The following is a 21,770-nucleotide window of genomic DNA, read 5'->3' on the forward strand; positions in this document are numbered from 1 at the left end:
GATCAGCTGATCGGGTTGTCAAAGCCAGGTTCATTCGCAAATGTGTTAGCGTAGCCTGTTAGCGGCTAATGAGATAAAACTGATGGTTTGTCAATTAGGTCTGTTGTGATTTGATTTAAGAGATTAAATCATCAAGTTAATCACTTTATTTAGACAAAAGTCTGATATAAAAAATGTTTAATTTATTTATCAAAAACTGCTTTATTTAAAACATTTATTAGAATGTTTTATTAAAAAAACATTTTAAATGAGATTTTATTGATAATCAAATGTTTCCTGGTTTGGTCTCATATCAGCTCTAGTAAAAAGCATTAATGATAAAAGTATGTTTAGGCGTGTTTGATCTACTGCCGTAGAGGAGACAGGTATTCAGTCTGGGTCCGCCTCCTGGGGGAGGACCCCTTTAAAAGGAGGCGGAGCTTGGAAACAGTCCAGGTTCGGGTTTGTTCTGCCCTCATGTGGAGTGGAGGGAGGAAACTCTCTGGATTAACGTTGTTTCTAAAACCTCTAGCAGACCCGGCGGCCCGCCATCCTGAGGCTCCGCCTCCTGCCTGGCTCCGCCCATCAGCAGGCGGTGGAACCGGTCCTGTTCCAGGAGCCACTCCATGTTCTTTAGGAAGAACCCTTCACAGAACCTGCAGAGCTCCGCGGCGCCGTGGCGCTGCAGAGGAAGAAGAGTTCGTTTAGCTCTCAGCCAATGAGAAACAACGGACGAGGCGTTCGGCGCTGAGGGCGACGCCCACTGCTGCACCTTGGCGGTCTGGTAGACGCTGACGGCGTTCTCCAGCGTCAGGTGACCTGACAGCTTCACCTCGCAGCACCGGATCAGAACTCTGAGCTGGAAGAACGAGGCTAACGGCAGCAGCTAGCAGGAGACAGGAAGTTAAAGACAGAACAGCTGTCTGAAGAAAGGAGACTCCACCCCTTTGAAGAGTCTCCGCCCCTTTGACACGATGCCCCGCCCTTTGACGTGAGTGTCCTCCCCTTTGAAATGAGTCTGCGCTTTGTGACATGGGTCTCGACTTATTAAAATTAGACTCCTCCCCTTTAACATGAGTCTCCACCCCCTTTAACATTAGTCTCCTTCCCTTTGACATGATGCCCCGCCCTTTGACATGAGTCTCCTCCCCTTGGAAACAAGCCCCCCCCTTCTGACATGTCTCTCCGCCCATTGAAACCAGTCTCCAGACTTTCCATTCAATTTTTTAGTAATTATTAAATTGTATTTATTTGGACGGGTACCCCTGCCGGACGCGACACGGGGGGGCGGTACCTTCATGGCGTCGGCGTGAGAGACGGTCGGTCCTTCGGTTCCCCCACAGTACAGAGACTCCATCATCATCTATGGAGAACCAGACAATCAACTGACGGAGAACCGTTACAGGAAGAAGTCAACAGGTGACCTACCTGGAACGTGCTGTAGGTCATGTGACTGATGTGGATGATGTCATCAGGAGCGCCGCTGAGCATCTGTCGAAACCTGAAGCGTCAGATCACGAGTTTTATTTACCAGTTCAATTATTTTAATCTGGACGTCATGGGTTCATGATTTACTGTCTCTTTAAGAGTTTAAATGATTCTGGACAAAGTGGGCGGAGTCAGACCGATCAGACGCCGACAGCAGCAGAACCCGGTGGGCGTAGAACGGACGTCCGTCCACCAAGAACGTCACGTCTGACATCTCCGGGTTGTTCAGGAAGTGGACATCTGAGGACAGAGACATGCCTGTCACTTGATTGGCTCACCGGGTGAGTGGGCGGGTCACATGATCGCGGCCAGGAAGTTACCTAGCTGAGTGGACAGACTGACGTCCATCGGCGGGACGGGGGGAACCGGAGATCCGTAGCAGTGAGAGATCACCGCCGCCAGCCGGCGCGTCGTCAGGTAGTCCTGTGGAGAACAGCGTGGGATCATGGGAAATGTCTCGATGGATAGGCTCCTCCCACTGACTCACGGAGGACAAGCAGTGTCTCCTTGACAACCTGACCCTCCCATCAATGACAGCTATTAGCTGACAATAGCTAATGGGTTGATGTTCGATTCCCACCTTGAGTCACCATGTGAACGAGGTCTTAATCTCGCTGTTGCTTGTTGCACAAGAGACTTCTAGCTGCTAGCTGCTGCTAGCTGTTAGCATCTAACGAGGGGCGTCGGCCTCACCTGATTGGTTTCCAGCATCCTGAACAGCAGCGGGACGCCCGTGGAGAGCAGCTCGGCGGCGGCGTCGTTGTCCGTCTCGACGGCGAGGAACTCGGCGAGGAGGGTGGTGACGACGTTGCCTCTGCCCAGCTGTCGGGCGCGCCGTAGAGACTCCACCCACACGTGGAGGCTCCAGGGAACACCTGAACACATGACGGGTCACATGACGCGTCGGGGGCGGAGACTTTGGGTGGTTCGGGGGACACTCACCCATCTCCCTGAGCTCCAGGGTGACGTCCAGGAACCCGTGCTCGGCGCTGTGATAGGACGCCTGCTGCAGGGCGTTCATCCTCGCCCGCCGCCGCCGGGGGGCCGGGCTGGGCGGGGCCAGACAGGAAGCTCTGCCCTCCTCGTCCTCCACCCCTTCAGCCAGGATCTCCTCCAGAGACAGGATGTCCTCCGTCCCATGATGCATCTGCTGCTGCAGCTTCCGGACGACGTTCCTGCGGCAGACAGGAGGTGGATGCTGGCGCCGAAATTCAACTTGTAACCATGGCAACACAAACAGGTGATGGTCTTGAAGTTGGGGTGCTGTTGTCATGGAGACCTGCGTGACCCTCCTGTTAAGCTAAGCTAACCTGTGTCCGTGCGCCGCGGCGTAGCTGAAGCAGTTCATGTCCTCGTGCAATGGCGGCGACAGCGAGTTCCCATGATGCACTCTGAGCAGCGGGTCGGCGCCGTGGCGCAGCAGCAGACTCACCATCTCGTAGTCGCCTGGAGAGACGGAACAGTTTGGTCGGGAGACGTGAGACGCGTGCGGCGACCAACCAATCGCTGACGTCACACCTGCGGCAGCGGCGAGCTGCAGTGGTGTCTCGGCGGAGTGTCCCCCGCAGTCCAGCCCGGCTCCGCCCTCCACGTCAGAGCCCGCCTCCAGCAGCAGCTGTCAGCACAAGCAGACCGTAACATGTTAATCCGTCCATTAATACACCTTTATGTCACCATGGCAACAATACGCAATAAAAAAAAAAATTGATGTTAGCCGTTAGCCTTTAGCTCGTTAGCTTCAGACGGTCTCACCTGAGCTACCGACAGGTGACTGTGCAGCACGGCAAACGTCAGTGCCGCCCAGTGCCGGCTGCCGGGGTGAACTGAAGGGTGATGGGCGGAGCATCCTGAGACCTAAACACACACACACACACACATGTTAGCAGCTAGCTAGCATTCTGGGTGCTCAGCTGCGATGGTTTACCTGCAGGTCCAGGTGAGCGCCGGCCTCAATGAGCGTCTGAACCAGAGCTTCATCGCCAGCCGCGGAAGCGTACATCAGCGGAGTCATGCCCTGAAGCGACACAAGAAGCGTATCGCATCACTTCCTGTTTCCTGTTTTGCATGTGATTTGTTCTATTAGCGTTAAAAATCACATCGTCGCAGTTTGGTCTAGTATTTAATTACAGCGCTAGCCGATTCACTTAGGGTAGATGCTAACAGTAGCTTTGGTGTTTAGCTCCTCCCCCCTCACCTGGTCGTTCATGGCGTCCACGCCCTCGGCCCCCAGCAGCTCGGCGGCCCGCTGGACCAGATCGGCTCGGCCACACGAGAGCATCCTGAAGCCCAGGTCCAGCCGGAAGCGGGTGGAAGCGGCGTTAGCATCCAAACCCTTACAGGACCGGAAGTTGCAGTCGCACCTGAAACGTGAAGCCGCTTCCACATCAGGAGTCGGACCCAGACACACCCTTGACCTGGTTGCTGATTGGCTCCTTACTTTAACTGTCTGGGCTCGCAGTCCAATCCCGGGAGGAGCTGCCTGGCCGTCTGTCTGACGTCATCGCTGTCCACCAATAGGCTGCGGCGATGCTCAGCGTGTACGACGGCGACTCTGATCCACTCCATGAGAGGAGGGAGGAGCAAAGGGGCCCTGGATGGAGGCGTGGTCACAAACAGGAAGTCCTCAACATACAAACAAACGCTCGCCGCCAGATCCGACTACTGCAGTTCCTCTTTCTGCTTAAAAGCTAAGCTACATGCTACATGCTACAGTACCGTACAACGAATCATCAACATCAACAGCTGACCTCAAATGGTGATTATAGATTGACATTTAATAAATAACTTACGGATAATTCAACTTATGAACAACCTCTAGGAACCAGTTGTGTTTGTATGTTGAGGACTTCCAGTTCTTTATCTGAGGGATGCGTGACTGATGGAAACACACCTGTCTTTATTCAGGGTCGGGGTCTCCAGAGGCTCCACCTGTGGGCTGGACAGGAAGTAGTAGAGCGTCTGAAGGGCGTCTGGCGACCAAGACAGCTGATTGGCTGAGGAGGCGGGGCTTGTGGGCCGGCTGCAGCTGCCCAGACGCTGCATGTGGCGCGTCGCCCGAGACACCAGATCACCTGCAGGAGGGGTAGGGGGAGGGGAGACGTCACCTCAAGGCCTGGCGCACACACACACACACACACACACACACACACACACACACACACACACACACTCACACACACACACACACACACACACACTCACTGAGCTCACTGATGCTGCCCACATGGGGGGTGAGGAGCTCCTGCTCCAGGGTCCTCAGCTCCAACTGGATGTAGGGGTCGTCCCTGACGGTGGCCGGTAGCGACAGCCCACCTAAACACACACACACACACACACACACACACACACACACACACACACACACACACACTCCCGTAAATCTCGATTTACGCCCCCCCGTGTCGGGTTGTCCACACAAACACTGGCGGCGTTATCCCGGCGTCTCCCAGGAAACAGACCGGCTCCAGGTCACCGGCGAAGGAAACGACTTAATGGGTCTGGCTGGGGGGGTGGTGGGGTGGACACAGGTAGAGACCCGGCGCCGTCCCGGTGTGTCCCCCTGAATGGACGCTTGTTCTAACGGAGTGTCGCCCCACACCAATTATCACACCCACACTCGCCCCTTTGTTCCAGGAGAACCCGACGGGGGTCAAGAGGTCAAAGTGGGCGGGGCCAGCCTGGTGGCAGGAGGAGGGGCCGAGCAGGAGGCAAACGAACTTCATTCAGTTTGTAAAGTTTGTAAATCTTGATTTAAAATTTTGTATGAATTGAAAATTTTGAAATAAATTAAAAATGTTTGAACGAAATCTTACAGGAGGGGGCGGGGCTACTCCTGCTTGGATAATAATAAACGGAATAAACCGTCATTTCTAAGTTTCGGTTCATCCATAAAACAGTGACGTCACTCACCGTGAGCGTTCTTGCCCCCGGTCAGGTGCTCGTACCCCTGCAGCAGCCCCCACAGCTCCGCGTCCTTCTTGACGCTTCCGTCCAGCAGCTCCGCGGTCACCGTGCGCGCCGCCGCCGCCGCCGCTTCCTCCTCCTCGGGCGTCACGCTTGCCGCCCGCAGCGCCCGTCGGGCCACCTCCTCCATCAGACTCTCCACGCAGGCCGCCAGGCTGATCGCGGCGTACTCGTGCACGCGCACCGACACGCGCGTCTCCACCATCCACCTGAAGAACCGTCCCACGGACAGAACCAGCCCGCACCGCGCGGACTTGCCGCGCAGCCGCGCGGTGGACCCGGAGCTCATGCTGTGCAGAGACGCGGCTCTGACCGCGGCGGTGACGCACCTGTCGGCCAGACCCCACCTGAGCACGAGCCGCACCGCCGTGTGCACCTCCAGGCGCGTGCACCGCCGGTGGAGTTCGCTCAGGCGCTGCGCCTCCCGGGAGACGCGCACCGCGGGGCGGCGCAGCAGGACGCACAGCCGCGTTACCGCGCCCGCGTCGAACCGCGCGTCAGAACGCGCGACGCGACGCACCACCTCCCGCACCTCCCGCTCGGTCCAGGGGTACTCCTCCAGGTCCGGGAGGCGGGGGCACGTCGCCAGGGTGTCCCCCGCGTCCTCCTCCGGTGCCGCGTCCCGGCCGCACGGAGACGCGGCGCGCTGCCACCGGGTGCGCCGGTGCGCCGCGTCCGCGGACGGGCTGAAGTCACCCGCAACGACACCCGGAACCAGGCTCAGGTCCTCTAGAGGGGTCGCCAACATGGTGGAGGGCACTTCCGGTCTGGTTGGACCAGTAGGTCCACTATGTAGGGGGGTCTGGGTGAGACTGACCTGATCCACAACCCCACATCCAAACATTGGAGGGGGGGGGCGGACCAATCCGAACCGCCCTCCGGTGAGGTCAGCGCGCCCCCGTGTGTTCAAAACGCGACATGGTTTTGTTATTCAGGAGTTCTCCAGAATAGAACCCGTTAAAAATGACTCATAATAAAATATTCAAATTCGATCTTTATTTAAATAAGAAGTTTGCATTAAATAAAAGTCACGTGAGCTTTTCTGACGTCACCCTGGAAGCATGTCATCATCACAGGTCTTAGCATCCAAGCTACAATCTAAATAACATTATTTACATTCTTGTAGTAGTAAATGTAATTCGATTACTTTCCATCAAAAATAAGCTGGTCGTTATTTACATATTGATTATTGATTCGTTTTTGTTTTTTTTTCAGATTCAGATTTAATTCTTCGTCTCTGTAAACATTAACCGGGGATGCTAACTGAGGTTAGCTTAGCATAAACAAAAACCTGTTTCTACATGGATTAACAGACAAAATCTAATCCGTCACAATCCCAGGGATTCCTCTGATTGGCTGGAGTCTAATACCATCACGTCACTGAGCGTCCAATCATCACTCCGTTGGCGGCGTCAAAACGGCGCCCGGCGAATCAGAACTGATCCGATAAGGCATACAGACACGAGTACCACAAAAATAAAACTCTGCTGGCAAACGTTTTACAAAGAGCACGTTTGTGACGTTCAAAACTACAAAAAAATACGAAACGACAGCGTCCACCGTTTCCGAAACGGCGATGACATCACTTCCTGGTGTCGCCGGTGTCCACATTCACACGCCGAAAATGAGATGAGGAGTCGACGTTCCCACCTAAGCCCTGCCCCTTTTTGGTGTAACAACCCCGGCAGGTTACACCAAAAAGGGGCGGGGCTTACGTGTAAACTCTGCTGAGGGGGCGGGGTCTGACCTTAAACCCGATGACTGTAGATCAGTTCACTAAAGCAGCATTAATAACAACCAGCAGAGGAGAAACAGCGCCCCCACCTGGTTGCTATGACGTCACGACCACGGCGACAGTTTGTTTACAAACAACACGATGACGTCATGAATTGTTGATTTACAAAATTTGACTCCAAGAATCCGATCACCCCTCCACTGTGGTCGACCCCTCCCGCAATGTTTCACCCCCCTCTTGGTTCTGGTTCTGGACCAGGGGGCGGTCCTGGTGGCGGTCCGGGGGCGGAGCCGACTGGCTCCTCGGGACCGTGCAGGAGGTGGGTTGGTCGTCGTCGGTGACGGCTGAGGGGGAATCACTTGTGGCGACGGGTGAAACTGCTCGGACCCCCGGGGGCTGGTAGGGCGGGGGCCCCGTCAGCGGTGACCCGTCTGGGGTGGGCGGCGCCTGGCGGTGGATGATGACGGGGTCGGGGGACGGAGGAGGCTCCTCTTCGTCCAGGTCCTGGGGGTCTTTAGAGGGGCTCTGGTCGGGGGATCCGGGCCGGGGGGCCCTGATGTGGAGGCGGGTTAACCCCCCAGCGGAGGACGGCGCCCCCGGGAGGGGTCCGATGGGACTCAGCAGCCTATGAGGAGACTCCTCCTTCCCTGATGGAGAACAACATGTTAATAAACCAACCAGAAGCAGGTGGGTCCAGGTGGGTCATGTGACTCATCATGTGACTCATCATGTGACTCAGCACCTGGGGGAGGAAGGTCCAGCTTCATCTTCCTCAGTTCCATCATGGAGGCCTGCAGCTGCTCCACGATCACGTCGTCGCCGTGGAGGAAGGTGTGGGAGATCCTCTCCTGCAGGAACTCCCTGAGCTCCTCCAGAGGCATCTTCATCAGGCGCTCTGCAACCACCAGGGGTCAGGGGTCACCCGCGAACCGGCTACAGGCTCACCACAACTAGTTTAATCCTCACCTACTAACCCTAACCCAGCCAACTAGTCTCTAAACTAGTAAACTAGTTAAACTAGTCTCTTCTTCAGGTGAAACGTCACCTGACATGGAGGTGAGACGATAACCTGGTTAACTAGTCCTTTAAAGTCTAACCTTGAGTCTTGTGATCCTGAGGTTTGTGACCAACCAGAAACCAGAAATTGTCTTTATTTTGTGCTAGGCTAGGCTAAGCTAACATTCCATGAACATTACAAACATCAAACATTTCGTGGGAACACGGCGCCGGGTGGCCGTCATCTGGAGGAGGCGGAGCTTCTTACTCTTGTGGACCTTCAGGACGGTGTAGGACATGGCGGTGAGGAGCCTCTCGCCCTCCAGGATGAAGATGTCCCAGAGGCGGAGCGTCAGCGAAAACGGCGTCTGCGGGAACACGAGAGAACCTGACGTGAGCCTAGGGCGTGATCGGAGCACTTCCTGTTTCCCCTCAGGCGTGAGCGGAGCACTTCCTGTTTCCTGTGATGGGAGGAAGTGAGGTTCCTCACCCGGTCGATGAAGCACTGCAGGAACCACTTGGTGCTGTAGATCCCGGCAGACATCTGCTCCCTGTCCTGCAGAGGAGACAAGATGACATCATCAGGTCGACGCCCACCAGATGCCGAGCGTTGGGGTCATGTGACCTCACCAGGTGCTTCTTCAGCTTGGGGAGGAGTTTGGTGACGATCTGATCGTGGTGCGCCTGGAACCGCTGGAGCTTTGGGAACCCGGGAACAAAAAACCCTTGAAGACAAAGAGAAAGGGAGGAGCTTTTAATGTGATTGGCTGGCGCGGGTGGCGCCTGATGGTGGGCGGCGACGGCGCTCACCGTGCATGGCGTGTTTGTGATTGGTTAGCAGCTGCGACAGCGCCCAGAAGGCGTCTTCCTCGTTCATGAACATCAGCAGCAGGGCGGCGACCTGACTCATCCCCTGGCAGTAGCTCACCTCCTGGGAAGCACACGGACCGGCGCTCAGCGACGGCCCCGCCCACATCAGAGACGGGCCTGTCGCCATGGCAACGGGTCGGGCAGGACGTTGATGAAGAGCCACTTACCGGATTGTAGACCGAATACGCCGAGAGGACGTGGAAGAGAGACTGCTGCCTGAGGACAGGAAGGAAAGACGGACGCGTCAGATCAGGAACCAGACAGGAACCCAACCAGAACCCAATCAGAACCCGACCTGAACTCAACCACAACCCAACCACAACCCAATCACAACCCATCCAAACTCAACCACAACCAAACCAGAACCCAACCACAACCCAATCAGAACCTAACAAGAACCCAACGAGAACCCAATCACAACCCGAGATCACAGACTGACCCATCCACAACTTGTCCAGGACCCGACCCGAATCAGTAACCACAAGCGATACACCTGAAACCTACTTGACTCCGAAGCGGTCCATGAACATGATGTGGTTCCTGAAGGTCCGGTTGATGTCCAGGTCGATCTGCTTGATCTCAGACGAGGAGAGTCGGGCCCGAAGCTTCATCTCCTGAGCAGAAAGAGGAGCCTGAACTCAGAACGCCGGAGGCATCAGGTCCCGCAGACCTGGACCTGTTAGACTTGAGTTCTGATGACGGACCCGATGGGGTCCAGGACGTTAGCTCAGCTAATTCAGTATGAAGCTGGAACATGTTGGATAGGGTTAGCTAGCAGGATGGGTTAGCTAGCAGGTAAAAATGCTATGGTGGTGCTGATGTATTGATACATGGCTGCATATGGTGCTCTGGTAGCGTTAGCGCTAACGTCTGAGGGTCACTTCCTGACTTCCTGTCTCCACCCACCTCGTACGTCCCCCGGTTCTGGTCTTTGGTCCGGTCCACGTCCAGCATCAGCATCCAGGCCCGGCCCCGGAGCTGCAGGGGGAGGCCCTTGTAGACCCGCTTCACCATCTGAAGGTAAGAACCAGAGTGTGTGTGTCTGCGTATCAGTGTGTGTGTGTGTGTGTGTGTGTGTGTGTGTGTGTGTGTGTGTGTGTGTGTGTGTCTGCGTATCAGTGTGTGTGTGCGTGTGTGTGTGTGTGTGTGTGTGTGTGTGTGTCTAACCCTGTCGCTGTTCCGGTACTTGTCCCACCTCTTCATCATCTTCAGCCACTTCTCGGTTCTCTCCACCTCCACCTGCTTCCTCTGTGAGGCAAACATGAGTCAGCAGAATCTCTCTCTGTTCTGATTGGCTCAACGGTCCCATCGCCGCTGTTACCTTTTCCTCGTATGGCGTCGGCGCCGGCAGCTCATCCTCACTGGAAAAACGAGAAAGCACCAAAAGTTACCTGTCGACTTAGAAACACCCCCTTCAGCAGGGGGGGCGGGGCAACGGAGGAAACAGGAAGTTCTTACTGCATGAAGCCGAAGCGGTCGATGACTCGGTAGATGCTGTAGTCGGGTTCTTCCCACGGGTCGACCTCCACGCCGGCCTGTCGGCCCTGGAACCACAAAGACATCAAAGCCCTCAAAGCGACGCCACGGCTGAACGCTGACGATGTCATCACGCCCTGAGCTCAGGCTCCTCCCACGCCAGCACACCGGCTGGGTGGAGGCGGGGCTTCTAGTCGTTCAATAAGGGTGGCCTCAAGTACGCCAACGTTAAACATGTGCAATGAACAGCTGAGTCACGACACGACAGCTGAGTCACGACACGACAGCTGAGTCACGACACGACAGCTGAGTCACGACACGACAGCTGAGTCACGACACGACAGCTGAGTCACGACACGACGGCTGAGAAACGACACGACGGCTGAGTCACGACACGACGGCTGAGTCACGACACGACGGCTGAGTCACGACACGACGGCTGAGTCACGACACGACGGCTGAGTCACGACACGACGGCTGAGTCACGACACGACGGCTGAGTCACGACACGACAGCTGAGTCAAGACACGACAGCTGAGTCACGACACGACAGCTGAGTCACGACACGACAGCTGAGTCACGACACGACAGCTGAGTCATGCTGACAGACGCAGCTGTACTAATCGGCTTCTTTAAAGGCCTGATGATAATTTTGGGGACGTCCGTCTGTTGTTTACTCATGTTGTTTGTTTGTTTAGAGGATGTTTTGTTTACTCCACCAATCAGATGGACAGATTGAATTCTCTCCGCCTCAGTCAGGAACTGTTTTTTCCTTCTCTGACATCATCCCCGGAGCGCCGACAGCCCCAAACTCTTTCCATGTGTTTCCCGCTGCTTGACCGCCGTCCAGCCAATGACGCGTCAGCGCTGTGACTCGGAGGCGTCCCTGATTGGCTGACGAGGATCAGGTCTGTTATATCAACAGATCGTAGCTGGATGGATTTTCCATGACGGCGGCCGAATGGCACCCGTCTGGATCGGACGGGTTAACCCTTTAAAGGCTAGCCGTTAGCGTTAGCATGCGTGAAGCTGAGCGCTGCTGATGGCGTGATGAGACTTGTCCTTCATCTTCATAATTATTATTTCAAAAATAAAAAAAATTATAATCATTTTTTATTGTTAGCATTAGCATACCTGCAGCAGGTAAAGCTAATGGAGTGAACTGTGATTGGTTCAGACACACCTGGCTTGAGAGGAAGTGGGCGCTGATTGGTTCTCGTGGACTCACCGTGGCGTACTTCAGGATGATGGCGGCGCGCTCCTCGGCCACCAGAGTCTCCACGTCCTTCTTCATGCCAGAACCTGCAGACAGAAGGTTTCTTGTTCTGAAGCGGGTTCGAATGTGTGAGGCTGCAGAATAGTGACGTCATACGTGTGACGCGCACATCAAACCATCTCTAATTGGGAGCCTCCATAAAACACGTGACTATTATTATAATTAAAGGAGACGTAAAAGCCATCGCGCTCCTACAATCACTCCGGTGCTGTGATGTCCCAGCGGACCTGAACGCGGCTGCTGCCTTCAGGCTGAAGGATGCTGATCCGGTTCGGTGACGGTCCGGACAAAGACCTGGACCTCGTGGACTCACGGAGCCCCTTTGTGGTGTAAACAAACCCGCGTCATCAGGAGACCTCGCGCTGCAGAATCACGCGAGATTTCTTTATTCTAATGAGAATAAGAAACAAAAGCAGGACAACGGGGATCGATCCCGGTCTGGTTACCGGGTGGGTTTTTTCTGCTCTATCCGTGCCGGAAACGCCGCTCCGGTTTCTCCCCGATGAGAACACACCTCCGGTGGACCCGACGGGCGGCTCCTCCGTTAGTCCATCCCGTTACCGTCAGACGGTGAGACGCGGCTGCTCCTGGTCCCGGAGCCGACGAGCGGCACTGAGCAGGCGCCGCGGCGGCGGGGGTGAAGGGAGACTCGGCCTTAAAGACACAGAACCACCGGGGGCGTGGAGGAACCATCCGGGTCTCAATGGGCTCTGCTGCAGTTGTTTTGTTTCTTATTTTATTTTATTTTTTAAAAACTAGTTCCAGTTCTGATTGAGTTCTTGAAACTAAAACTAAAAGCTTAACTAAAAACTAAATCTGTTCAAAGGAGGAAATCGTAAATCAAGCAAAAACCACTGCAGAAACAACATGTTTTATTATACAGAATAATAAAAAAAATAACAAGGGAGACGTGCAGAGTTGTGGCAACTACAGAGGAATAAAGCTGATGGAGGAAGCTGATGACAGGGTGTCCAGAGAGGAACTGTGGTATTGTATGAGGAAGTCTGGAGGGGCAGAGAAGTCTGTTAGAGCGGTGCAGGACATGTATGAGGACTGTAAGACAGTGGTGAGGTGTGTGTAGGTGTGACAGAGGAGTTCAAGGTGGAGGTGGGACTGCATCAGGGATCAGCTCTGAGCCCCTTCTTGTTGCTATGGTGATGGACAGGCTGACAGACGAGGTTAGACAGGAATCTCCTTGGACTATGATGTTTGCAGATGACATTGTGATCTGTAGTGAGAGCAGGGAACAGGTGGAGGAGAAGCTAGAGAGGTGGAGGTTTGTCCTGGAAAGCAGAGGAATGAAGGTTAGCCGCAGTAAGACAGAGTACATGTGTGTGAATGAGAGGGACCCAAGTGGAAGAGTGAGGTTACAGGGAGGAGAGATCAAGAAGGTGGAGGATTTTAAGTACTTAGGCTCAACAGTCCAGAGCAATGGAGAGTGTGGAAAAGAGGTGAAGACGCGTGTCCAGGCAGGATGGAATGGGTGGAGGAAAGTGTCAGGTGTGATGTGTGATAGAAGAGTTTCAGCTAAAATGAAAGGAAAGGTGTACAAAACTGTGGTGAGACCAGCGATGTTGTTTGGTCTAGAGACAGTGTCCCTGAGGAAAAGACAGGAGACAGAGCTGGAGGTAGCAGAGATGAAGATGCTGAGGTTCTCTCTGGGAGTGACCAGGATGGATAGGATCAGGAATGAGTACATCAGAGGGACAGCACATGTTAGAGGTTCTGGAGATAAAGTCAGAGAGGCCAGACTGAGATGGTTTGGACATGTCCAGAGGAGAGATAGTGAATATATTGGTAGAAGGATGCTGAGTTTTGAACTGCCAGGCAGGAGGCCTAGAGGAAGACCAAAGAGGAGATTTATGGATGTAATGAGGGAAGACATGAAGGTAGTTGGTGTGAGAGAAGAGGATGAGAAGACAGGGTTAGATGGAGGACACTGATTGGCTGTGGAGACCCTGAAGGGAAAAGCCGAAAGGAAAAGAAGAAGATATGCAAAGAAATCGTGATCAAATAATCAAGCCTTAGTGATATCTGCAAGTGAATTTTATGAATTTCCCAGTTGGGGATCATTGGAGTATATCTAAAAATCAATCTAAATATAATTCTAAAAAGTTTGATTTGGTTTCTGTTCACATCTGGAATAAATTCAAAAGTTATGACTCAGCAGGCTGACAAAAACAAACTTCCTGCGACTCAGCAGTCTGTCAGTGCTGGCATATCCCACGTTCTCCTCTGACCACAAACGTTTCCCTGAAGGCCCTTTAAATTTGCATCCCAGTCCAACGCGCCGGGTCTGGTTCTGAACCTACTAAATATGTTTAACGTTAGCATGGAGACGGAGCAAGTTTGTAAGCTAATGTGTTTTCCTTAGCTTTAGCGTCTGCTAATGTCTTCTAGATGAAGCAGGCTAATGGACTCCCACCCATGGAGGGTGTGGGTCTCAAAGACCCCGAAGGATTTGGGTCTGTTCTATATGATCATTTCTAAATTTGTCCGTGATCATCAGACATTTAATTGCTTTAAATAATTATAATTTTGGCCGAGTTAATGCTTGTGTCATAAGTCTTACCAAGGTGTCTGTGTAGGTTCTCATTCATCCAGTTCATGCTTGTTCAAAGTTGTTTAAATCAATCCACTGGACTATAAAAAAAGCTCCTTGAAGATGTTTCACCTCTCATCCAGGAGGTTTCTGCTGCTGGTTGGTCTTGTCGTTGCTTCTGGACTCTGTGAGGTGTGGTCAGTACTAGTTATACTCCAACAACTGTTGCTAAGACTCACCTGGATCCTCAACGGTTGTCGTTGGGAGTGTCCATTGTTTATGAATGATGAATTTCAAGGCATCATTGAGCATTGTATGCTAATGGGTGTCATTAGCATGAGCAAATTCACATGGGTCAATCTACTGAGTAGTTCTTTTGGGGAGTTTTGTAAGGACCTGGTTGTTAAACGGTGAAAGGTGATGTCACAGACCACCACCCCCCTGCTCAGAGATGGTTTCTCTACTTTGACATGGGTGGCTTCTTTGACTTCTCTCTCAAAACATTTGTCCTTCCTGTGAAGAATCTAAACATCGAAATCCTAACATGAGTGTCTCTCTTCCCTGAGGTGAAGAAAGACTGTTGAATCCTGTCCTGACAAGTTGGCTCTTCTGTGTTGAGCCGTACGATTCTTGAGTGGTTATTTGGGTTTTCCTATGTAGACATCTGAGCGTTGCTGGCTTCCTTTAACTGCATCCACCAGGTTGCTCTTCTGGCTGATGTGGGGTCTTCCTTCACCTCAAGGAAGAGGGACACTCATATCGTTGAGGATCCAGTTGGGTCTTGACAATGGTGGTTGCAATATGACTAACACTGACAACAACTCAGTTTAGAAGTTAAGACAAGAGTAACCACCACTATAAATGAAGAAGCCTCCTGTATTAGAGGTAAAACATCTTCAAGGAACTTTCTACAAATCCAGTGAGTTGATTTAAACAACTTTGGACCTACCAAACTGTGTGCTTTTGCCATGCCTTTGCTAATGCTGACAAAGTAGAGTTGAACTCCTGAAGCTGTGGGGCGGCGTCAGCATTAGCCAGACCAAGCATAGGCAAACATGCCGTTGTCTTTCCACAGCTGACACCGCTCAGGTGTGTAGTTCTGGACCAGGGACAGCTTGTCGGACAGGAGAGCAGTGGCTTCTGGGTATTCTGGCCAGTCGTCAGTCATCTTGCCTGCAACACCGAGGTGGAGTCTCATCAGTTCTGTAATGAGCTCTGTATCGAGGTGAGAAAAATACGAACCAGTTCTGGCGAAATTGATGAGGTGTTGGGTGATGAGTGCCGTGAACATCTTGTCGCCGTCAGAGAGGGGTTTCCCCATGAGGGGCTCCATCCATCCCAGGAAGGAAAAGATGTCCAGACAGTGGTAGGAGAAGATGCCTGGGAATGGCATGATACTCCAGTCGGTTTTGGCCGGGTGTGACGGTGTGTGGGTCACCACGTACCGGTACACTGGACTGTTAAGGGCCGCTGCAGATACAAGCAAGTTTAACCGAACCGCCTTGAAGGAACAAATAACTTGGTTGACTACAAAAAAACGTTCATGAGTTCACCTGCAGCCCTCCAGGCCAGGTCGCTCAGGGGGCAGGTGGAGCTGATATCGGACAGCATGGTGGTCAAGGCCCTCTCTGGGCAGCGGTCTATGGTGGGGCAGGGGTCGGAGGATGGGTAAAGATCCAACGCCTGTTTGGGTAGACTCTCGTTGAAGGTTTTCAGCTTTTCTGTGTGGAGCAAAGACGGGATGAAGCAGATCACATGACCAGAGGGACAAAACCACCAAACATACTGTCACAAATGTTACCTGTCACGTGCCACCGGTAGTCCTCCCAGGTCCACATGGTGATGTTGTCAAAAGGAGGACTGTAGAGGAAATGAAGGCGGTTGGGTTTGAGTCTGGTAACAGGTGATTGGTGGTGAAAGCTGGAGCAGGTGAGTTCTTACCTGTAGTCGCTCTCCTGCGCTGTTGACCCGACAACAAAAGGAACGTCGCTATAGTCTAACTTCTTCTCCCAAACCTCAAAAGGTGGAGCTTGAAGGACGTACCCGTCCACCACTGGAAGCGAACCAACAAAGAGATCTTTGGTGGGGAGGTCACCCAGGGCATCCATAGCCCAGTAGGGGTACTCCTTCCACGGGATGGCCTGGAGGGAACAAAGAAGTCTCAGTAGTGATTTGGTGATTTCTGTGTTTGACAGACTTTATTTTATTGACCTGTAGGATCTGCGTGATGGAGAGGTGGCGAAGGCAGGCCAGATCTCTGCAGCCTGTGTTCCTCAGGAATACCAGATTGTCCTTCTCAACCTGCTGGAGCGTTGCCGTGTAGACGTATGAGCCACTCATGTCCACCACGGCCCGGAAGAGTCCCTTCGCCAGTGGAGACATCATCATAGTCCAGACAGACGTACCGCCTTTGAGGGAAAGAAAGCAGATTATTAGAACAGTAGTCCCTCTCCTTCCTCGGTTGTTTATGTTCAAGCTCAGAATAAACAGGAAATCAGAAAATAATCATCCATCCATCCAGCTGTCTACAACCGCTTAGCTGTAGCCGCAAGGGCAACAGTCTAAGCAGGAATGTTCATTCTTTCCTATCCCCAGACACCTCAACTAGCTCCTCTGGGAGGATCCCAGGGTGTTCCCGGGAGATATAGTCCCTCCAGCATGTCCTAGGACTTCCCTGTGGTTTCCTCCTGGTAGGAGATGCCTGGAACACCTCCCCAGGGAGGCGTCCAGGAGGAATCCGGAACAGATGCCCGAGCCACCTTAGCTGGCTCCACTTGATATGTAGGAGCAATGGCTCTGGATACGTCAATAGATCGGCAAATCAAGACCTTTGTGTTTCGACTCAGCTCCTTCTTCTCCAGAACAGACCTATACAACAACTGCATCACTGCGGAAGTTGTATGGATCCATCTGTCAATCTCGCGTTCAGTCGTTTCCTCATTCGTTAACAAGACACCTGAACTCCTTCACTTGGGGTAGAGCCTCCCCACCAACCTGGAGAGGGCAGACAACCGTTTTCTGGTTGAGACCCATGGTCTCGGAATTGGAGGTACTGATTCTCATCCCACTCGCATCGCACTCAGCTGCAAACCGCCCCAGTATATTCTGAAGATCCAGGTTTGATGAGGCTAACAGGACGTTATCTGCAGAGAGCAGAGATGAAATCCTGACTCCCTCCGCCCAGCACCAGGTGGGCGGATGGGTCCATCTGAGACCTCTGCTTGCAGTGGGATTGAGGAGATCCTCAATGTATTCCTTCCTTCTGATAATATCCTCAGTAAGCAGTGTTGACAGTGCACCGCTTTTCCTTTATTGAGATGTCAAAATGGTTGCTAAAATTTCTTTGAAGCCGACCTATAGTCATCCTCCATGGCCTCCCTGAACTCCTTCCAGACCCGAATTTTTGCCTCCATACCCTACTCAGGCCTTGGTAAGCCTGGCCGGACCGTACCTGTCAGCTGCCTCCGACGTCCCATAATTCAACAAGATTCAGTAATACTCCTCAGGGCTCGAAATTGCGCCCATTTTGGTCGCACATGCGCCCAAATTTTTATCAGTGTGACTATTAAGTATATTTGGGAGCACCGGTGCGACTAGGAAAAAAATCCGGTGCACCTTTTTTTGTGAGACTGCGGTCCTGCGGTCCTGCCAGGAAACAATGAGAGCGCAACTGCAAAAGTTGATTTCGAGCCCTGCTCCTTCATCAGCTTAAAGGCATCCCTTACTTCCGATGTCCACCACCGGGTTCAGGTGTTGTAACCGCGACAGGCAACGGAGACCATGCAAGCACAGCTCTGAGCAACCACTTCAACAATAGAGGTGGAGAACGTGGTCCACTCTGACTCAATGTCCCCAAAAAAGGGGAAAAGCTCCACCCGAGGGGGAAGTTAAAAACCTTGACAGAGGTTTCCACCAGATGTTCTCAGCAGACCCTCAAAACATGTTTGGCCCTGCTGGGTCTGTCCGTGATGCCCGATCCAGCTCACCAACAGGTGGTGATTGGTTGACAGCAGTTCTGTGACTTCTTCACCCGAGTGTCCGAGACACGTGGTCAGAGGTCTGATTCTACAACAACAAGGTCGATAATCGACCTTCGGCCTAGGGTGTCCTGGTGCCATGTAGATAGATATACTGTTTACTTTATTAATCCCGGAGGAAATTGCACATATACACTCATGGACATCCCTGTTCTCAAACAGGATCCTTGTTAAGTACAAACTATGACTAACACAGAAACCTAATAACAAAACATCAGTCGTGTTCAGATTGGGAAGGCTGTTCATCCCAATCACCCCTTTCCAGGTCTCATTTTCATTGTCCACGTGAGCGTTGAAGTCTCCAGGAAGAACAATGGAGTCCCAGTTGGAGCACTATTCAGTACCCCAACCAGGGACTCTTAATCAGAAAATCCTGTTTTTGTTTTCACACCTGAACTCTGTCCAAGTATGGTGACCTTCTCAGGATCTCCTCCAAACATGTGGATGTTCCTCTGGACCCACTTCAGAGCCGCGATCTGGTCCATGAAGCCATAGTTCCCTGCGAAAGCGGAGGTATAGATTAATGTTTGATGGTACCAGGCTTTCTTTCATGTAAACACTTTAAAGCCTGAAAAGCACCTCCAGATACACTATTGTCCTCGACACCAACCTGAGGTGTTGGTTGGAGAACCTTCTCTCAGAATCTCCAGAGCCATGAAGCCAAAGGCGTTGAGTCTGTAGTTGAAGCTGACGTAAACCACCCCCGTGTCGGCGGCGAGCTTCTCCGTGGGCCTGTAGCCGTCTTCTCCTCCACTGAACATCTGAAGTGACCCCCCATGGAAGAATACGATGACGGGCAGCTTGGTGTCGGGCTGCAGGGTGGGCGTCCACACATTGATGAAGAGGCAGTCCTCCTGGCCCATCACCTGCCCGGTACTCACTAACGGTTGAATCTGTGCACACACGCTACCAAAGCGGCTGGCATCCGTGATCCCCTTCCTACACCTTGGTTCAGTTGGGGGGGCCCAACGCAGGTCACCAACGGGGGGCGCAGCATAGGGCATGCCCTTAAAGGAGTAGGCGCCATCAATCTGAAGAAGATGGATTCAAAAGGGACGTGAAATAACGCCGGTAGATTAATGCGGTGTATATACGTACTGGAGTCTGTCCAAACTCACACGTCTTCCTCTAAACTCTCCACAGTCAGTCAACACATTGGCGCCGCCCGGTGGTGGCGTCTGGGCTATGCAGACCTGGTAGGCAGCGATGGAGAGGAGAGCAACTACGACAGAGCTGATGAGTAAGATGCAACGCCTGGAGACCACCAGCAGGGGGCTGACATAGTGTCGATGATGGACGTGCTGTAACTCCTCTCCTTCATTCATCTTGATTCTGGAAAACACAAAACTGAGATGAGTTGTGGGATGAGATCGTACCTTATTGACCCCGTGGGGTAAATTGTTTGCACAGCCTACTACTGAGGTGTACTGGGTCGGTCCACCTCTAAGGGGCGCCCCCGTGCTTCACCACGCTTCCAATAAGAAGACACCAGTCACATGACGGGTGAAAGGGAGAGCAGATTTGTGTGTAAGTTATGTCTAAAGTCCAATGTTTATGTTGGTCTTTTGTCGTAAGTCCTTGATCCAGATGACACCACCTGAGAGTCAACAGTCGGTGTCAGCGTAGGGCTGGGCTCCCCATTTTCCCACCGTCTACGAGAACACATTAACAGTAGTGCTGGTTGCAGAGAAGGTACCATTGGCTACCAACCACAGCCCCCACTTTCCCATAAAGGTCACGGGATAGGATCGGAGTGTGCGAGTGCAAAGACGCAAACAATGTAGAAACACGAGTGCAGTGAAGCTTCAGGGTTCATGATCCCTTCTGGTCAATCAGAAATCAATAATCAGTCAGTAACGGTTGTGCCCGCGGGCGGTCCAACGGTCAAACTCAAACGAACCTCTGACAGCAGTCTGCTTACCTCTGAGGCGCAAACTTTCTCTCACAGCTGAGCTCGTGGACGTGGGGCGCATGGGGGGGCTACAGACTGGAACCCACTCAGGACGGTCTGCTGGAGGAGACGTTCAGACGTTCCATGAACACCGGGGCGGGTTTTTCTCCACCCTATTTACCCTCTGGACAGGGGGCGGAGACAAACGGGGTCGTGACCCCTAGTGGATGAAATCACCAATCTGAACAGCTCTGTGGACGTTTTTTATTTATGTAGACCAGCGGTCTCTGACCTTTTTTGATCCACAGACCGGACCAAAGTCAGCATTTTCACCGACCGGCTTTCATTTGCTTCAGAAAATTCTGCTTCACAAACACAAGAGGCTGGAAATCAAAGCAAGGTTTGTAATGCTTTTCAGGATAATCTGTCTTGACTTTAATCCAGAACACTGGCATAGTTGTGGGCGCTGAATTCTGGGGTAACAGCTGTTAACCTGTCATGTGACCGAGACCTGTCAAGAGGCACATGTGCATGGATTCATCAGTGCGTCATTCCGCACAGACGGGCCCACTGTAAATTCTAACACATGCTTTTCTTAAAAATCTCGAGTTTTCTCAGCTTGGTTTTTAACAAAACTCAAGTTACGTCGGTGACATGCACTTAAAAATCGGAAAGATTCAGCTCACTCAAGATTTTTAAGTGAAGCTAGCATAAAATGCAAATGTTGAGGGAGGAGCCTTTTGTGAAACGAGTCAGACATTCGCAGCTCGGCTCTGAACTCTCCAGAATTTTTCCCGGGCAAAGACGGTCAAGCAGGAGGACATCTTTGAGACGGTGTAATTGGGGTTTTTTTATGCTATCAACGCCTATTTTGTGAGTATTTTCTTTACCCTTTCATATATTAGAGAAAAATTAATTATCTCAATCATTTTTGTGGTAATGCCAGAAGTTTGCAGCTGAAAGGAAAGAAGAAAATGACCTTATTCCAGAAATAAAATGTAGTTTCCTCCACAGCTTTTCATTCATAAATCTTAACAGAATGTCATTTTAGGTAAAAGTGGCATATGCAGTCAAATGTTCACGTTAGTTTCTCTGAAGGATTTTGTGTTTGTTTGTTTTTTAAAGTGGTAAATGGGTCCGGTTATACTGTGAAACGTTCAGCGCCGTGAAGTCTGCGCTCTTCCTGTAAGACTTTGGGGATTCTTTCTGCTGTACCCGCAGGAAGCATAACACTGTATAAGTTACCATCATTGATTGTAAAAGTTAATAACGCGACTGATGCTCGTCAATGGGACATTCCATTGTATGTTAGCATTGGGCTAATCGCTTGTATTCCGCCATTATGTTTTGTGAAGTTGTGTGTGCGTGCGCTCACGCGTGTGTGTGTGTAATACGTGTAAATCCATATTATACGTGTTGGTCCGACCGCCTTTTTTTAAACATCTTTTAATGAAGGGATTAGTCACAAGTGGACTGTGTAGTGTGATCACCTGCAGCCAATGAGGGTCAAGCAGGAC

At 52.2% G+C, this 21,770-nt stretch overlaps 3 protein-coding genes across 11 annotated transcripts; all 3 read right to left on the reverse strand.

Annotated features, from left to right (window-relative positions):
- Window positions 1-339: 339 nt before the first annotated feature.
- LOC137600241 (ankyrin repeat and BTB/POZ domain-containing protein 2-like) lies at window positions 340-5,833 on the reverse strand. The gene is made up of 17 exons (XM_068321760.1): window positions 5,377-5,833; window positions 4,669-4,779; window positions 4,358-4,538; window positions 3,905-4,057; window positions 3,662-3,827; window positions 3,392-3,481; window positions 3,220-3,321; window positions 2,986-3,082; window positions 2,778-2,913; window positions 2,410-2,642; window positions 2,161-2,342; window positions 1,788-1,890; window positions 1,605-1,707; window positions 1,408-1,480; window positions 1,274-1,342; window positions 752-865; window positions 340-661 (listed from the first exon to the last, which is right to left on the reverse strand). The coding sequence occupies exons 1-17, from the start codon at window positions 5,717-5,719 to the stop codon at window positions 455-457; spliced, it is 2,463 nt and encodes an 820-aa protein (XP_068177861.1). The 5' UTR covers window positions 5,720-5,833; the 3' UTR covers window positions 340-454.
- A 573-nt stretch (window positions 5,834-6,406) lies between these two features.
- On the reverse strand, window positions 6,407-12,382 carry LOC137600251 (USP6 N-terminal-like protein). Of its 7 annotated transcripts, none has more exons than XM_068321771.1 (13): window positions 12,230-12,382; window positions 11,736-11,809; window positions 10,490-10,575; window positions 10,353-10,392; window positions 9,938-10,279; window positions 9,536-9,645; window positions 9,199-9,247; window positions 8,972-9,092; window positions 8,792-8,886; window positions 8,652-8,717; window positions 8,430-8,529; window positions 7,908-8,060; window positions 6,407-7,812 (listed from the first exon to the last, which is right to left on the reverse strand). In XM_068321771.1, the coding sequence occupies exons 2-13, from the start codon at window positions 11,799-11,801 to the stop codon at window positions 7,355-7,357; spliced, it is 1,686 nt and encodes a 561-aa protein (XP_068177872.1). In that variant the 5' UTR covers window positions 11,802-11,809; window positions 12,230-12,382; the 3' UTR covers window positions 6,407-7,354. The 7 variants fall into 7 exon arrangements, with proteins under 7 accessions (XP_068177872.1, XP_068177881.1, XP_068177900.1 ...); XM_068321780.1 differs by having other exon boundaries at window positions 12,298-12,381; XM_068321799.1 differs by lacking the exon at window positions 12,230-12,382 and adding an exon at window positions 11,979-12,171.
- Window positions 12,383-12,638: 256 nt separating this feature from the next.
- LOC137596086 (para-nitrobenzyl esterase-like) lies at window positions 12,639-20,391 on the reverse strand. Of its 3 annotated transcripts, none has more exons than XM_068316463.1 (11): window positions 20,284-20,391; window positions 19,481-19,694; window positions 18,973-19,393; window positions 18,754-18,861; window positions 16,537-16,733; window positions 16,267-16,466; window positions 16,127-16,185; window positions 15,879-16,046; window positions 15,568-15,795; window positions 15,298-15,498; window positions 12,639-12,787 (listed from the first exon to the last, which is right to left on the reverse strand). In XM_068316463.1, exons 2-10 carry the CDS (start codon window positions 19,685-19,687, stop codon window positions 15,356-15,358), a joined length of 1,731 nt encoding a protein of 576 aa, XP_068172564.1. In that variant the 5' UTR covers window positions 19,688-19,694; window positions 20,284-20,391; the 3' UTR covers window positions 12,639-12,787; window positions 15,298-15,355. The 3 variants fall into 3 exon arrangements, with proteins under 3 accessions (XP_068172564.1, XP_068172563.1, XP_068172562.1); XM_068316462.1 differs by having other exon boundaries at window positions 15,275-15,498; XM_068316461.1 differs by having other exon boundaries at window positions 12,639-13,066; window positions 15,275-15,498.
- Between the last annotated feature and the right edge of the window lie 1,379 nt (window positions 20,392-21,770).

Source organism: Antennarius striatus, chromosome 1 (genome assembly GCF_040054535.1).
Source record: "Antennarius striatus isolate MH-2024 chromosome 1, ASM4005453v1, whole genome shotgun sequence".
NCBI lineage: Eukaryota > Metazoa > Chordata > Actinopteri > Lophiiformes > Antennariidae > Antennarius > Antennarius striatus.

Excerpts from the sequence above, each read along its gene's own strand:
- LOC137600241 (XM_068321760.1), bottom strand. The coding sequence starts at position 5,719 with ATGAGCTCCGGGTCCACCGCGCGGCTGCGCGGCAAGTCCGCGCGGTGC. Across the intron at positions 4,539-4,668 it reads GGGCAGCATCAGTGAGCTCA|GTGATCTGGTGTCTCGGGCG; the intron begins GTGAGTGTGTGT and ends CCCCTCCTGCAG. Across the intron at positions 866-1,273 it reads CTCACGCCGACGCCATGAAG|CTGCTGCCGTTAGCCTCGTT; the intron begins GTACCGCCCCCC and ends GTCTCCTGCTAG.
- LOC137600251 (XM_068321771.1), bottom strand. The coding sequence starts at position 11,801 with ATGAAGAAGGACGTGGAGACTCTGGTGGCCGAGGAGCGCGCCGCCATC. Across the intron at positions 9,248-9,535 it reads ATGGACCGCTTCGGAGTCAA|GCAGCAGTCTCTCTTCCACG; the intron begins GTAGGTTTCAGG and ends TCCTGTCCTCAG. Across the intron at positions 8,061-8,429 it reads CGTCCTGAAGGTCCACAAGA|AGCGCCTGATGAAGATGCCT; the intron begins GTAAGAAGCTCC and ends TGGTGGTTGCAG.
- LOC137596086 (XM_068316463.1), bottom strand. The coding sequence starts at position 19,687 with ATGAATGAAGGAGAGGAGTTACAGCACGTCCATCATCGACACTATGTC. Across the intron at positions 16,467-16,536 it reads CCATCACGCAGATCCTACAG|GCCATCCCGTGGAAGGAGTA; the intron begins GTCAATAAAATA and ends TGTTCCCTCCAG. Across the intron at positions 15,796-15,878 it reads CCTGGCCTGGAGGGCTGCAG|CGGCCCTTAACAGTCCAGTG; the intron begins GTGAACTCATGA and ends TTGTATCTGCAG.